A 16,635-nucleotide genomic window follows, 5' to 3' on the forward strand; every position below is an offset into this window, starting at 1 on the left:
ATAAATGAGGTATTTTGCAACCTACAATAGGAGATTTATGGCGCCAGAGTATGCTCTCATCCCTTTTAGATGTAGGTGACATCTAAAGGGCTATTATTGTAGGATTGAAAAATAGCACTCGTCGGTAGCCACATAATTCATCATTAGTAAATTCTCTTAATCTTAAATATATGCAGCTGTCATATGTACTGTAAAATAATCACACTAATCATCTGGCTAGTTCAAGTACTTTTGATTTATTTCCAAAAAAACAACATTAGTATCAACAAAACATGGTACAAAAGATACAGTAACATATATCTTCTCAAATAGCTTCTGAAATGACTTATGCTCTTTTTTGCTTTGTTATCTCAAACTGGAAGATGCAGACAACAGATGAAACAAACCACACTGACTGATTTACTTAAAAGCCCTTAAGACAGTCTTTCTGGATATTCTGAGAAATATAGTCAACTCCCCTTCATCTAACACACAATGGCTCATAGTCAGTCTCATCAAAGACAGGAAACAAGGTTACTATACTTGTACATACAAGACAATACATACCAAAATGCAGAATTGTAAAGTTGGTCATATTACAGTTAAGATTAGAGAAGCATACACATGTTATATATAAAAAATAGGAAATATCACATGAGTATTTACATAAAACATTAAGCCACCACACTTTAACAACATGAGTTACTCTTAATAAAAAAAATAATTTACATCACAAGAACAAACAAACTGTTATCCATGAGTCAAAACATTCATAGTGTATGTTTAAAAATAGAGGACATCACTTAAATATAAAATGTCAGGAACATGTTTGGAACTTTAGTGTTTTTTCTCTTCCAGTTTGTCTGGAAAAGGTCCTTATGTACATCATCATAAAGTAATGCCTTTCGCCTGGCTGTTCGCTTCAGTAAGAAAATCATTCTATATGGAGTGCATATTATAGAACTAAGTGCAAACAAATGGCCTTGTCATATTGTGCATTTTCAAAACCTTTGAGTTTTCGGTGGTTTATACCTTTCATCAAGCAGTAATACCTTTTCCTCATTGTAAAATATCTGAAATAAATTCTCTTGTATGCTTTATATATATATCTTAGTTTACTGTATATATTGAACCCACAGTTTAAAATGGCCAGTGCTATTGCTTTTATCTATTTACAACTGAAATGGCATAAACTATACTTAGTGGTGCTCAGGCATCCGTTTTTTCCATTTACTTTTCACTATAAGTGTTGATCCCTGTAGCAGTAACAAGGAATAGTACAAAGAGAGCTGATGGCAGAGACCGGGCACATTAATCAACTTGTGACGACTGCCTGAAGTCCTGCAAGGCAGCAGGATGGATGGATGGATGGCATAGCCTCCACTAACAGGCACTTAGATCACTGTGGTCCTCATAGTAAAGCCACTCCCATGGTGACTGAGCTGAATATGTACTGTATATATGTGCCCACAGTCTCTGCGCTCAGCCACCTTGCTGCACCTAATGCTAATGCTAATGCTGTGACCTGACCACACCCTGACCACGCCCTGGCTGGGGAGTTCAGAGGTTAAGCGTCGGAGATGCAGCTCTGGATCTTGTCCATCCACTGATGGGCGCTCTGGGCATCCGAGGCGCAGAAGTTGTACACTCGCTTGGTGGTCTTCAACTGCAGTGACAACACCCAACCGACGGTTAAACAGTGACAGGAGAGGTGGGATGTGACATACAGAGCCTGATACTGCCATGGCTGAAGGGTATTCTACCACAGAACACAGAAAAGATCACAGGCAGACAGAGGAATGGAGAAACAGAGAGACTCACGTCGAAGAAGGCCTTCTCACTGATGTGTTTAGGAGCTCCTATGGTGGGGGTGGCGATCAGAGCTGACTCCACCTCCGCCAGGTCAATGTGGCCCCGGCAGTTAGTGTCCTCTCCCGTGTCGTAGTACCTCAGCTGGGACATCACACACACATATAACACCACTGGCATAGGAGTGGAGACTACCTGGAACAGACTGGTAACAACATGCAACATGCTGTAATACTTACTTGGTGTTTTGTAATGTCCAAAACAAACCAGCGAGGTTTCCATCCTTTCAGCAGTGCTCCTCGTTTGTACAGAATCCCCTCAAATGATCTGAAAAACACACCATTAACCTCTTATGGCTCAAATATCAGCAGTGAGTATCAGCAGTGGAAAGAGGTGGCCATTTCAAACGGCCTCGTACTCAATTCTTGCTCTTACAATATGCATATTATTATTACTTTTGGATAGAAAACACTGTCTAGTTTCTAAAACAGGTTTAATTATTTCTCTAAGTGAAACATAACTCTTTTTACAGCCCATTTTCTGTAAAAAGTGAAATTTCCAAGAAGCTATGTCTCTCTTCAAGATACTCTCTATAAAAGGCCTTGGCACTTAGGACTGTAGAAACACGTCACACGCCTTCCCCTGGATGTCATGCAGAAGTGAGAGAAGAAATTACTTGATTATCTCTGTCAGGGACTGAAAACAACATCTTGGAGTGATAAGTGCGCACTTAATTTTTTTTTCTGGGCGCGAAGTAGGAACTGGACTGCGCTCCTGGAAAACACTCGTTATAGGTGAATATGACCTCCAGCTTCGATTTTATTTGATACATGTCACAATATCATCCTAAAGTATGTTTTTTCAATATACTTTAATTATATTATTGAAATTTATTCTGGACTTTAGACGTGATGCGACGCAAGAATTTTGTCAAGACGGAGAGGTTAGCACGGCATGGCCAGTGTGCCATGCTAATTCAAGAGGGACATCGTTCGTTCTAGGTCCAAATGAACACGGTTCTTAACAAAGGACCCTTTGGAGAACATTCTGATGGAAAATCAACAAAGATAAGGACCCAATTTGGGATGCTTTTTCATATATCTGTCGAACTGTGCTATCGCTAGCGTTTGACTAGAATCAATGCTGCTGTGTGTTAGCTATTGTAGTAAGCTAATATAACGATATATTGTGTTTTCGCTGTAAAACACTTCAGAAATCGGAAATATTGTCTGTATTCACAAGATCTTTCTCTTTCATTAGCTATCCACCATTTTTTCTCTGAAATGTTTTCTGATGTGTAATTAGTAGTTGACGTTGGTGTCTGTATTTTCTCTGGCTACTCCCGTGCGATTTCTGACTGTAGCTATGATGGTAGCAGTAATGTAAAACTGATTTATAGCTAAAATATGCAATTTTTTTGAACAAAACATAGATTTATTGTGTAACATGTTATAGGACTGTCATCTGAGGTAGTTTTTTCTAGGTTATTTAGGTTGGTTTTAGGTTAGTTAGGTTGGCTTGTGCATGCTACTTCATCCTACTTGTGCTGTGAAAAATGTCTGTCCTCTTTTTTATTTGGTGGTGAGCTAACATAAATATATGTGGTGTTTTCTCTGTAAAACATTTAAAAAATCGGACATGTTGGCTGGATTGACAAGATGTTTATCTTTCAAATGCTGTATTGGACTTGTTAATGTGTGAAAGTTAAATATTTAAAAAAAATAGATTTTGAATTTCGCGCCCTGCACTTGAGCTGGATGTTGTCAGAGGTGTACCGATATCGGGCTTGCAGCCTGAAGAAGTTTTTAAGATGAATTTAAAACATCTGCTTGGTAGAGAGATTCTGTCTATGTGTCAACGCTTTACAGAAAAGTTGGGTGAGGAAACAGGAGTAATTAGAAGTCCTGGTCCCTGTTTGCCATCTCGGTGCTGGGAGTGGAGACCCACCTGTTTTCCTCGTTCTTGGGGGTGAACTGGTTGTAGAGTGTGGCGGCCCGGCGGTTGACCCCGTTAGTGGCAGTGGGGCTGCTGTCCTCCCCCAAGCCACTGTCAGGCAGGTGCAGCATGGAACGTCTCTGGAACGCCTGCAGACTGGACGTGGGGATCAGCCCCGAGGTGGACGCAGACTGCTTGCGGAGCTGCAAAACAGACAAGACAGATGGAATAAGAAAAGCCATGAAACATCAGTCAAAGCATCCTCCCGATGTTCTGTGTCACAGATTGACGAGTCAAACAATGCTGTCTAACTGAACCTTCCAGTAAACAAGAGCGGAGTTCAGGCTAAGTAAGGTTTATGGGAAACAGGAGTCGGGTGAGAGGAGAAAACATGGGAAAGTGTGTTGTGTTTGTCTTACATTTCCCTCCTGTTTGAGGTCCTCCTGGATACTGACTCGGACCCTCTCCAGAGTGGCCTGCCACCTCTCTGGTGCTTGGCTCATCTCCCCCTCCAGCCGCTCTATGTCCTGCAACAACAGGGCTCTCATCAGTACCAGGCACATAGTCAGGCATGTATAACATCCTCCCAACTCAGACTTTTAAAACTCACAGCCAGGAGCTTGGTGATGGCGTCAGGCTGGGCGCGCCCCACACTGCTGTAGCAGGGCCACACGATCCTCCTCTTGCTGGTGGCGATGGTGTCTGTCTCCTCCATGCTCTCCGACCTGACAGCCTGCATCCTCCAGTCATAGGACGGGCCTGTGCACAGGGTCTCCCCCGTGAAGAAGTCCCACATCCTCAAAGCAGGGATGCTGATAGTGGGCTTGAGCACCAGCTAAATAACATATGAAACAAAGAAATAACTTATGATAATCTGATATGTTGACACTGATAATACATGAGACAAACATCTATTTTGGCTTGTTTGAAATCAAGTCTGTAGAGTAGAGTTCTCTCCCCAATGATGTGAATCTGTCCAATCTCTCAGTGAGCACACCACTGTATACAGCCAGTGGGAAAGAATGTGGCCCACCGGACCTAACACTTCCCTGAGCACTTAATCACGTCGGGGCCCGGGGTGCACAAACACACAGGCTGTTTTCCTCCACCTCCTGCTGATTTATACGCCCCTGAAATAATGGGTACAGCCGCCACGATCGCTGGCAAGCGGGAAGAGGATTTACAGTTCCCATGAACACAACTAACCCATTGGGATGGACTTTGAAGTTGAAGACCAGACATTAACCAAGACAGGGTTAAACAGCAACATCAGAAAGTCCCTGTCAGGGAGTTGGAAGAGGCTAAGCGAGACGCTTCCTTTACGACCACAGATATTAAAAGATCCCGAACAACACTGATAAGAAACTGCTAACAGAGTTCAGCTGGGCTCTTCTGGGCCTGTGACTCACGGTCTTCACCAACATCAACAGTCCGCTACAGAACATTCAGCAGGACTGGGAGAGGAACACTGGAAGGTCACCACAATAAGGCATCATCTGGTGTAAGATAGTGGCAGACTGGCCATCCATCGTTGTGGATGTCATCTGGGAGAGATCTGAAGTTTAAGGAGCTGGACTGGCTGCTCTGGAAAGTGTGAAGATCCCTGTATCTCTACGGAGGACGTTCTACTGAGGACGTTCTACTGAGGATGTCCAGAACAGGAGAACTTGGGTGTGCGTACGTGTGAGTCAGTGAGTGAACTAGAGAAAAGGCAATTGGGGATCTGGCTGACAAACAGAATGAAGTACCACCGCTACGTGTCAGAGATGGCAGCAAACTGCTTGGGGAGTTGCAACACACAAGACACACAAACAAAGACGACACAGACAAGCAGTCACCTCAGCCTCTGTGGGACTGTACAGGTAGTTGAAGAACAGTGGACTCCTCCGGTGCATTCTGCTGATACACTCCCAGATACAGACCCCCCTCCTGGCCTGCTTGTCTCCCGGCTTGTCCTCGAACAATGTGCCTTTTGAAGAGTGAGACAAAGATGAGGTTGTTCAACAGGCTGAGACACACTACCACTATTCGCTGACAAATCCCTGATCTAAGAGATAGGATCTAGGTAATTTAGAAGTGCTTCACTGCAACATGTCAGTATCCTGAAATACCTGACCCATTACACTATCATTACACACCATCATTTCACAGACAGAACAGTAGTTTCAACACTCTGCCTGTTGAAGCCGGCAACTCTGCCAAAGACTTTAAATACACGTACAGATCTTAACGGCCTTAGTGTTAAATCATCCCTTTACACTGTATTTGTACTATACCGACCATGCTCCAGGCGTTCGTAGTCGGAGTCCAGGAGGAAGTTCTTGAAGCGGTTGGAGATGTAGTGGTATGCCAGGAACTTCAGATAGTGCTGATTAAACTCAAACTCCAAAGGGCACTGGTCCTGGATCTGCAATGAGAGGAGATGGCGAGAGAGAGAGAGAGAGAGAGAGAGAGAGAGAGAGAGAGAGAGAGAGAGAGAGAGAGAGAGGAAGGTGACACATTGTGATGGCTGGATCATGTCCCTGTGTTATGACTACAGATGGGTCCGTTATGAATACATACGCTCCCCATTACCGGCAGAATAAAATGGAGACCAGGGAGCAAAGACCAGTGACTGAAATCATTCTCAGACAAAAGCTGGGCCAAGCTAGAAGGCAGCGTCCCCGTCCAGCAATGTGCAGCAGCGGCCAAGCGAGAGGACCTTGCCGCTCTTTTGCATGTTTTGAACCATCTGGGCGTACTGGCGAAAACAACAGCTGTTTCTGAGATGAGGAACTTCTATTTTCAGAAACTCATCAAATTCCCTCTCCCCCTGTTTATCGCACTTCGGCCCCAGAGAACCTCTGTCAGGCCTCCTTGGCAGACGCCCCTCCAGTTTCAAAAGACAAACTCAGAAACTATGTGTTGATGTAAGTGTATGGGAGTTGGCCTGCCGGACCCTTGGGGAGACAGAAAACACAACGTTCTCTAAAGTTAGCATTTGAGTGTAAAACTCAATTCACTTCAGCTGCACCCTCCACATCATCCTCACAACCACCCCCCCTCCCCACCTCACCTTCCGAGGAGAGACTTTTAATCCCCACAACTGCAATTTTCCCACTCAGCGCTCTAAACACTGAGGAAATGCGATGGTGAAACACACTAGCACGGAAAGCACAGCGCTGACCGTGGGGTTCACAGACCATCTGGGCAACAGCCCTGCAGCTGAAACTCCCCAGCGTACAACTCTGTCTAAATTACTTATCTGATGGGGGGATTGCAGAGTACAAAAACTCAACCAAGTCCATAGATAATGACAGCTGAGTCTCTCTCCTCCTCTTCGATGAAGGAATGTGAGCTCATGGAGGAGAGGGGGTGAAGAGGTGTGTGGATGGTGGGGTAATGAAAGGGGTGTGGGCGTGCAAGGCTTGCCTGGTGCACGCAATCCAGGAACTGCAGAAAGATGGGCGTGAAACCGCTGCCCTGGCTGCTGGGGCTCAGGTTGGAGCGCTGGCTGAACTTGTGACCGAAGGACAGCCACTCCTTCTCCAGCAGCACCTGGAAGCCCTCCAGAGTCCGGTAGAACGGGTCACTCAGCAGCTGGACCAGGGACACCACCTGGAGGGAGAGAGAAAGGGAGAGGGAGAAAGAGAGAAAACATCGGCAAGAGAGACACCGAGAGAGAGAGAAAGAGAGATACAGGGGGAGTTAGAGGGTGGGAGAATTTTTTAAATAAAAAACTCTTGAAGTCTTTTAAAACTCTGAAGACTGAGACTAAGCTGCCAACTGTCGATGGCATGACAAGGACTTCAGAGTTCTGTGACAGAGGGGTAGGTGACCAGGAAAGGGCTCCATTGACCCTGTTTTCCAAACCAGTAACCTCTGTTCTCCCTGGTCTGTTACACTACCTTTCCTGTCTGTGGTTTGAATCCTCTCCCTCTATATGCAGTGGGACGGTTCCGGCTGATTTCTGTAAGAGCGTGTCGTCTGACTGTACACATGCTGCCGGCACTTGGTCTGGATCCCTTGCTGTTTCAGCTAACCGATGAGCCCTGACGCATGTGGAATGAATGAGGGAAACAGATTGCACTCCCTCTCTAGTGCACCACTGTACCCTCCAAAAAACAGTGGGCTTTCTGAAAAGTCATCTTCATCACAGCGGTCCTCCCCAGTACAGACCTGAGCTCCTAAATGACCATAGCACCATCACTGAAGAGGGGGCTACTAGAAAGGAAAGAGGGGAGAGCGAGAAACACAGGGATCTGCTTCTCCTCTGCTGGGTGTCTATGAGTTGGTCAGGAGACTGAAGAGGCATATAGAGCCCATTTCCTGGAGCAAAGCTGATCAGGCCCCACCGTGATGAGCAAGATGCTCTGGGCCTGACACGGGCCAGGCACTGGAAGCGAGGCTGCGCCTGTGCTTTTACACGGCAGGCCTGGACTTTACGGGCCCAGTAAACACATTTGGAGGCCACACGCACACACACACAATGCCATCCCCAATAACGCACGCTTACTTAGCAAGACAGCATGGAAAATGTGAGCTCACAGTGCAAAAATGTGACAAATCGCTGAGCGAACAGGAAAAGAAAATTGATGAGGATAAAAACAAGCACTTTCACGATTGAAATCCGTATATAATGACATAGGGCCCTACAGCCTCAGCATCGTTTCACCACATTTCAGCATGGTGTACTAATCAGCTGGTCTGGTAGTGTAGTGCCAGAACAACTTTGGAAATAAGTCGTTGAAACTAAAGGCGTAGCTTTGTATTTGACCTGATAATATGATGACCTATTTCCTTATCTGTAAGTGTAGACCAGGGTTGTCAAAGTCATTTTGCCATGGGGGCCACATTCAGTCTTCAACGAGGTCCGGAGGGAAAATGTGTTCTCTTTCTTCAAAATTGGCCTCTATCCATCATTTTTTAAAAATGGGCCCCCAGTCCCTCTCTCTCTCCTACACCCCCAGTCCCCCTCTCTCTCCTACACCCCCAGTCCCCCTCTCTCTCCTACACCCCCAGTCCCCCTCTCTCTCCTACACCCCCAGTCCCCCTCTCTCCCCTACACCCCCAGTCCCCCTCTCTCCCCTACACCCCCAGTCCCCCTCTCTCCCCTACACCCCCAGTCCCCCTCTCTCCCCTACACCCCCAGTCCCCCTCTCTCCCCTACACCCCCAGTCCCCCTCTCTCTCATAGCACCCTCCTACATCCCCAGTCCCCCTCTTCCACTACTCCTGCTGGGGGGGAAACGGTGTGTGTGTGCGTGCGTGAGGCTCACCTGTGTGGTGATGTCCCAGCCATCCTCCAGACTCAGCAGGACGGACGAGCCACTGTCCAGCAGCTCCACCAAAATCAGGGCCAACTGCAGGAGCTTGTGAAGCTGCAGGGAACACACACACATACACTGTCAGTTCATGCCGTTAAGATGTTCCTGTGAAGACGGTGTGGAACCAGAGCAGGGCTTCTCCCAGATAATATTGTTCTGTAGTTTATGACACATTTAGTGCAGGGCCATAGGCTGCAAGGAACATTATGATAACAATTTGGTGGTTCTCCCATGTCTGTTTGTATCGTTATCATTTCCCTTGGGAAATAAGCTTATAGGATGAGGGGGGAATATAGGATGAGGTCAGTCACACAGGAAGATCATGAGAGCACGCCGGTGGCTCGTTCTCACAGATCTCTCACTGAGGGTCAGTGAGTTGTTGTGGAAACCGTAGGAGGGTGTGTATGCATGTGTATTGGTGAGTGTGTGTTTGTGTATTTGATGGGAGCTCACTTGAAGGATCCACTCAGAGTCCTCCAGGGCTTTGAAGAAGGAGTCCTGTGTGTCTGAAGACGTAGCGCTCGGAGCACAGGCCCTCAGCAGCTTCTTAAAGGCACCTTTGATCTGGCGCGTGTCAGCAAAGTCCACAGGCACCAGTTCACAGTTCAGAGTAGAGTCCAGTTTGAAGCCCTGACAAAAGAGGAGAAATGTCATTGAAAATTAACAGTCCTCGAGAGTCAACTATCACAAGTCGACGCAGACATTAAAATAACACTCTGAAAGACCGATTAAAAGACACCTAAAACTGACTGACAAAAATAAACAAATGTTTAAAGCAGAAGACAAAGACAGGGAACATATTAAATACTTGGGACGTACTGTATGAGGTAAAAATAGGGCTTCTGTTATGAAATGAAGTAGACGTTTCATTTAAGAGAAGACTGTCTCTTTCAATGTGGCCACTGGCCAATCACAGCCACCCGCACAGCTGGCGACTCCACCACGCTCACATTTATTTATAACCTCTTCTAGCCAAGGAAAAGAATATCAATTTCACATTCACACAGACACATTGCTCCACTCGAACAAGTCACTGAAACGAGCAGAACGTTCCAACAGTCCAAAAGTAATATTATCAGAGATGTGGGACTGTATTAATAATAAATCATAATTTTGATTAATTGCAATCAAGAGTCCCCTTATCAGTTTGGAAATGTAGTCTGCTGGAACAAAACAGTGGTTACACATTCTAGACTGGAGTGCCCTGATTCCACTCCACAGTATCCTGTAAAAATGTACCAGCCCTCCCATAGACAAATACTCCATAACTCTGTGGCACAGTCTATCTAGACCCCTACTGAGAATTTTAACTTAAGGTCCCAATTACAACAAAGCTTTACATTGAACACACACACACACACACACACACACACACACACTCACACTCTCTATGGACTCATCATCCCCTAAAAGTTTGGACCCAGCTCTCGTCTTACCCTGAGGTGGGACTTCTCTCCAAAAATGTAGAGGGCAGCCTGCTGTTTGAGGAGCTGGGCATGCAGGCTCTCGCTGCCTGCAGGGGGCGCCAAATCCTTTCCTGCCAGCCTGGCACCAACATCAGCTGCAGAAGGGTGCTGGCTGAAGCGGCTGCTGGAACGCAGGCTGGCCCAGACACCTGCAACAACAGAGAGAAAGAGATGTACAGTTAGAGTTGGCACCGCAGGCCTGTAGAGGGCTGGAACGCACAGGCGCTAACTAGCCTGGTTCAATACTCATGCGCTCCTCTGTCGTTATGTTTGACATGTATGACCACAGAGAGGGGTTGGTTAAGCACAAACAGCCGAGACCACCATACCGGGGAAACAGATAACAGAATGATATCGACAGAACGGCACATAGCGACATAAAGACTATAGCACATTGATAAATTGAAGAATAGAATTTGGACTCTAAATCTACAGATCTATTATTCATTCACTAATCCAAGGGGAAGAAACTGAAGGATGCTCATTTCTCTTTGACAAACTACGACCACCAAGTTAACTACAATACAGATCTGTATATGATATAACTTTGTGATGAACCATACTTCCTCCACTTTGCTTATGCTGTTGTTACTGCCCTCAAGGGCCCTGTCTGAGCCAGGCTGTAGGTAGATAAGGAAAAGGACACCACATGTAGTGTTTAAGCAGCTTTGGCATTGAGTATGTCGTCCAATTAAACTGCCGGATATCAATTACAACAATTTAGAGTGAGCTCTCAACCAATCAAACCATCAACCAATAGGCAGGTACCTTACATTCTAAATCCTATCTCGCCTTAAGACGGCTAGACACAAATTTAATACAATGCAGAGGTTAAGCCACAGCGGCCTCATTCCCGAGCTGCCTGTCATGACTGAGCTGAGCCCATAGTACCTCACATTGGGCCAAGACTGCTGACTGACCACATCCACAACTGCTGAGACATCACATTCAGTGACAAGTGGACCACATTTACCCTGAAGTGGACCACAGTCAGATTATTTTCCAGCAGAGAAGAACCACAGCCTTGCCCAAGTGCGCCAAAAGAGGAAGTGATGGGTGATACTATGAATCTCCACAGAGATACTCTCTATTACTCAAAAGAGAGATGAGCACACCAGACGCAGGATACGTTTTTAACTGTTACAGAGGCATGAGCGTGGGTTACATACAGTGGTTGCTCCACTAAAAGTTTTGTGATTATGCTGCGGTACTTAGAGGCAATTTGTGGTTTAGTACGGTACCCTGCGTCACCACTTCATTGCTTCAGACCAGGCCAAGGGGGAGTTAGAGCACTGATTATGCTTTTGGGTCCTACCGTGTCTCTAACTCTAAATGAAAGGGTGACAAACCTAAATAGAAACTGATAATTGTGCACGACTTCAGTGTTACTCACTAAAACTTACTAAGGTGTTTATTATTTCATTTTGTTAGGATTGTTTTGCTCTTACTGTAGTAGTGAAGGCAACTCCCGACCGGTCACATTGTACAGCGCCTGAGTGGCGCAACGGTCTAAGACACTGCAGAGCAGTGCAAGCTGTGTTGCTACAGATGCTGGTTCAATACCCGTGCCGGCCTCAACTGGGAGACCCATGAGATGATTGTAGGTTTTTGGATTCTCTCTCTCTAAAAACAAACATAAATAATTCTAAATAACAAACTGTCTTTATTTACAAATTAGTAACAATGTCTCACCCCATGTTCAAGAATGGCCTTTTTCCTCGCTCATTTTCTGTTAATTGAAACTGAAATCATCTCCAAAATTGTATTTTTTAAACAAAGATTATTATTAATTTATAATTCTATAAAAGCCCCATGGATATTCTCACAGATATATTATTAACCCTGTTATTAGCATGACAATATATATTGGTCATGGCTCCCGAGTGGCACACAACGGGATTGCCTTGCAGTTCTCCAGCTGTATCGACTGAAAGCACGCGAGGTTCAAGGCACTAGGGTAGGGGGCATGCGATGGGCCGCAGAGCTGCGCACAGAAGACAGACCTAGCCCATGGGGAAGGGAGGAGGAAGGGGGGGTGGACCCCCACCCCGTCACACTGGGTAGCACTAATAATGGTGCTGACTAGGGAAATGTTCCCGCTGTTCTTAGTGCCAGTCTGCATGTTCAAACTAAAACAATGTAACTAATAACGGCATATTTATGCTTTCGTTAATAAAATGATTAAAAAAAGATATTCAAAATGCCGATATTTATTTCATTACGGATCCATAAGGAATTACGATGGGAATAAATATCACTGAATTACAGAAATATTGGAACAAAGTTGTCTAATGAAGGTAACAAATTGTTGCTTACTGGAAAATACTCTTAAAACACACACGGTCACATTGTACAGCGTCATTATGGCTATTAGCAGGTAGCGGGACAATAGACTTGCCTAGAAGGAGGGTAGGGGGAGGATTCCATTGTCAAATGTATTTCTAAGTAAGGTTGGCTGTATCACAACCGGCAGTGATTGGTTGCAATTTCATTTTAATCCACCAGAAAAGACAAAACAAATAACACGGCAAAAAAAATAAAAATATTATGTATCACATCCGACCGTGATTGAGAGCCCCATAGGGCGCCGCACAATTGGCCCAGCGTTTCTCTCCCTCTAAAAACAGAAATAAATGTTTTGGACACTACACATATTATTTTGGCCTTTATTCAATCACCCACTTTCCTTTTTTTGAAAACGAAATAACGTTATATATCATCAAGTTGATAGCACAGTCATATAGGGGCACCTACATAAAGTTCAGTGACTCATTCATGGCTTTGGATCAAAATAAATAAGTACCAACATTCTTTCTGATATTTATTAAAAACTGTTTTAGTTATCCTGACCTGGACATCATGTACAGTATTATAATAGCCCACTATGGGCTATTAGGAGTACAATAAACCTTTACCAACACCTCTCTGTATTTTGATACTTTGTGGATGGGGCCTCCTCAGTGGCGCAGCTGCCTAAGTCACCGCATCACAATGCAAAATGTGTTGCTACAGATACCCGTGACGGCCGCCACCGGGAGACCCATGAGGTGGCTTTTGGTTTTAATTTAGAATCCTCCAATCCTCTATATGTAATTATTGGAGAGTCACGTCATATTTTTCGATATACTGTAGGCCTACCGTAGGCGACATGAGTCTCACTAGTGTTGAGTAATGTGATGTTAAAAGTGATGTAGGGCTTATTTATTTAAAGAGCACATTGAAGTTAGAAGCAATAGGATTTCAAGCAATAGCCTCCAACTATTTTAGCATCGTTTCGCTCTGCTCTGAGACAAGCATGGGGACTGGTCTTGATAAATCAATGAGATTTTTATTTTCACTGAATCTCCGTTTGGGTATTGGTTAGACTACAATTAGAAATATTATGTTCTTAGTGTAACCTTTATTTAACTAGGCAAGTCAGTTAAGAACAAATTCTTATTTATTTACAAGGACAGCCTACTCCTTCCTCCCCGTCGTGGAAATTGAACCCCAGTCTCCCGCGTGTCGCACGACACGGGGATTCTTTAGCTAAATAGCCAAGTACTGTAGCCTACTCCCGACCGTCACGTTGTACAGGGCCATATTTTCCGTTCCATCCTAACGGAAACCGAGGTTTTAAATTCTCTAGTACAGCCACTATTGAAGGCTATCAAATGCTTCTCAAAGCATCTGATGGTCAAACTAGCATTAATGGTACCAGTGGTTGGCACGTGCCATAGAATTCTGCGGCACCACGGAAGCTGTGCTGCAGTACGCTGCAACTTTTAAAGGACGAACCACTGTAGGATCAATAACCAGGAAACAAGACAAAGATGTTAATAAAGAGGGGTGGAGGAAGAGAGGGGGGGAGAGATCTGAATAGAGTAGACATTTTCACTATACCTTGATTTTGGATTATCCCCTTAGTGGCAGGTTTTTGGTTTGAGTGAGTGAATAGCTTATCCCTGTACCCAAGCACTGGTAGGTAATGGGTACGGGGTAACGGGGAAAAGGGCACAGAAAGATCACAACATCAGATGGACATAACATACCAGCACACACTCAATCCCCCAACCGTAGGGGCAACATAGTGTGGCACGCAGTCATAAGGTCACCTGGGAGGTTACAGCAAGGGGCCAGGACATGGGGAGCTAGGCTCCAAACTTAAGAGACCAACAGGGTTGGATGGTAGAAAGATATGAATACCAAAGGAAAATATGAATTTGCAATTCAGTCTTGAGATGAACAGAATAAAGGTTAACGTGCATGCCATAGTAGACCATGGTGTTGAATAAAAACAAAGACGATGATCAAATCCCACAGAAGCCCCATGTTATTGGAAATCTTTGATGATTATTTAGAAGACAAATCAAAATCCACTTAATGCTGCTGGCAATGACTTTGAAAGTCATCTTCAGGTGTAGCAATCTTGTGTTTGAATATTACAGGAACAGTGGCAACTAACCTAACAATACACTTCAACTTCCAGAGAAGATAAACCATTACGCAGACAGCTGCATGCCAATAGCAGACATCTTATAATTTCCAGAAAATCTAGGACACATCTTCACTGGACATACCAGACTACTAGGTCACATGTATCTAGCATGGTACAATTAAGTAACAAAGCTGAGTCATAGACCAAAAGAGGCCCAGTATATTTCCAGGACTGCGGTTGCAGTGTGATATATTGGACTTTGAGGAAGTGACAAGTGGGACCAGCACTCACCTCCTCTGGCAAAGCTGTTGGAGAAGGGCATGTCCAAATGGACGGGGGCCATCTTTGGTATTCTAGACGTCCTCCTTTCACTGCCTGAAGAGGACACACAGACATGAAATGGGGATAACACCACCATTCAGCTGTAACCAGGACAAACACAGTAACACAGACCCAGAGATGACAGGGAATGAAAACCATGCCTGGATGACTAACCATCTATATTTGTCAGACACAGCATCTGAGAACATAACTACCCCACAGTGCGTCTCAGATAAGTCACAAAATGGACACAGACCTGGGAGATTAGTACGGATTTTTAAATGATAACACAAGGAGGGATTACTTAAGAGTTAAATGAGGTGAGCGAACAGAGAGTTGCATTACCTACATTTAGGGGGAAAAACACTGATTGCTGTGTTTCAAATTAGGCCTTAGCCTTGGGCTCACACCCGACAATCGTGTCCCGTTGATTAAGTTCCAATTAGCTTAATCAGAAAGTCTGAAGCTATCAAGCCTTGGGAATCCTATTTCCCCCTTTAAGACTATTTGATCCCTGCAGACGTAGATCTTAAAACTGGAAGATGGATGCAATTGACATTGATTCCGGGTGTGTTTTGATCCAGTTCCCAGAGACTAAATATATATTGTGGTTACATGGGAAACAGAATCCCGCTGACTTTGCGTAGGGTATGTGCTGGTCACACAGCCTTCTGGACTGGCACTCGGCAGTGGGGTGAAGTCTGGAGATGGATGGAGGGTGACCCCTGGGTGTCCTGTTCTTCTTACATAACCACAACATTGTGCCGAAGTTCCTTCCACACACAACGGACACAACATAAATAACAGGCAGCGGCCCAGAGGAAACCTTACTAAGATAATCAGCAGAATAACACTGAAGGAACAAGGACAAACACACAAAAACAATAGTGACAGAGTGGGAAGAACACCACCAGTCTAGAGCAGGACAGAGCAGAGCCCAGAGCAGAGCCCAGAGCCCAGAGCAGAGCCCAGAGCAGAGCCCAGAGCAGAGCCCAGAGCAGAGCCCAGAGCAAGGGTACCTGGTGAGAGGCCGATGAGAGAGCGGTTGGACAGAGTGTTACTGCCGTTCAGTTTGAAGTAGACGGGGATGGAGTTGAGGATGGCCTGAAGATACTTCTCCTGCTCCAGACTACTGGACAAATCAGAAGAGTTGGCAGGGGCTAGAGGGAGAGGACACCAGTCATTAGACATACAGTATTCAACATCAATGGCCTAAATTTTATAACATGACTTCCTTTAAATTCCGTACGGTGTACGTAAGTAATGTACAGTACCAGTCAAAAGTTTGGACATACCTACTCATTCAAGGGTTTTAGATTTTTCTACGTTGTAGAATAATAGTGAAGACATCAAAACTATGAAATAACACATACGGAATCATGTAGTAACCAAAAAAAGTGTTA

The 16,635-nt window shown here is 44.9% G+C and overlaps 1 protein-coding gene across 4 annotated transcripts in view; it reads right to left on the bottom strand.

The window, feature by feature from the left end:
* Positions 1 to 216: 216 nt before the first annotated feature.
* Positions 217 to 16,635, bottom strand: part of LOC139576020 (myotubularin-related protein 13-like) — a 162,540-nt gene continuing 146,121 nt past the window's right edge. For 2 of the 4 annotated variants that reach the window (XM_071401610.1, XM_071401607.1), the window contains 15 exons: positions 16,252 to 16,392; positions 15,203 to 15,286; positions 14,377 to 14,451; positions 10,465 to 10,643; positions 9,482 to 9,658; positions 8,981 to 9,082; positions 7,135 to 7,320; positions 6,004 to 6,130; positions 5,562 to 5,692; positions 4,334 to 4,558; positions 4,143 to 4,250; positions 3,736 to 3,926; positions 2,028 to 2,115; positions 1,801 to 1,932; positions 217 to 1,645 (listed from right to left, as the gene is read on the bottom strand). In XM_071401610.1, the coding sequence (XP_071257711.1) occupies positions 1,547 to 1,645; positions 1,801 to 1,932; positions 2,028 to 2,115; positions 3,736 to 3,926; positions 4,143 to 4,250; positions 4,334 to 4,558; positions 5,562 to 5,692; positions 6,004 to 6,130; positions 7,135 to 7,320; positions 8,981 to 9,082; positions 9,482 to 9,658; positions 10,465 to 10,643; positions 14,377 to 14,451; positions 15,203 to 15,286; positions 16,252 to 16,392 (2,045 nt within the window). In that variant the 3' untranslated portion in view covers positions 217 to 1,546. The remainder of the gene's footprint in view (positions 1,646 to 1,800; positions 1,933 to 2,027; positions 2,116 to 3,735; positions 3,927 to 4,142; positions 4,251 to 4,333; positions 4,559 to 5,561; positions 5,693 to 6,003; positions 6,131 to 7,134; positions 7,321 to 8,980; positions 9,083 to 9,481; positions 9,659 to 10,464; positions 10,644 to 14,376; positions 14,452 to 15,202; positions 15,287 to 16,251; positions 16,393 to 16,635) is intronic. The other 2 variants (XM_071401608.1, XM_071401611.1) reach the window with 2 other exon arrangements.

Source organism: Salvelinus alpinus, chromosome 5 (assembly GCF_045679555.1).
Source record: "Salvelinus alpinus chromosome 5, SLU_Salpinus.1, whole genome shotgun sequence".
NCBI classification, from domain to species: domain Eukaryota; kingdom Metazoa; phylum Chordata; class Actinopteri; order Salmoniformes; family Salmonidae; genus Salvelinus; species Salvelinus alpinus.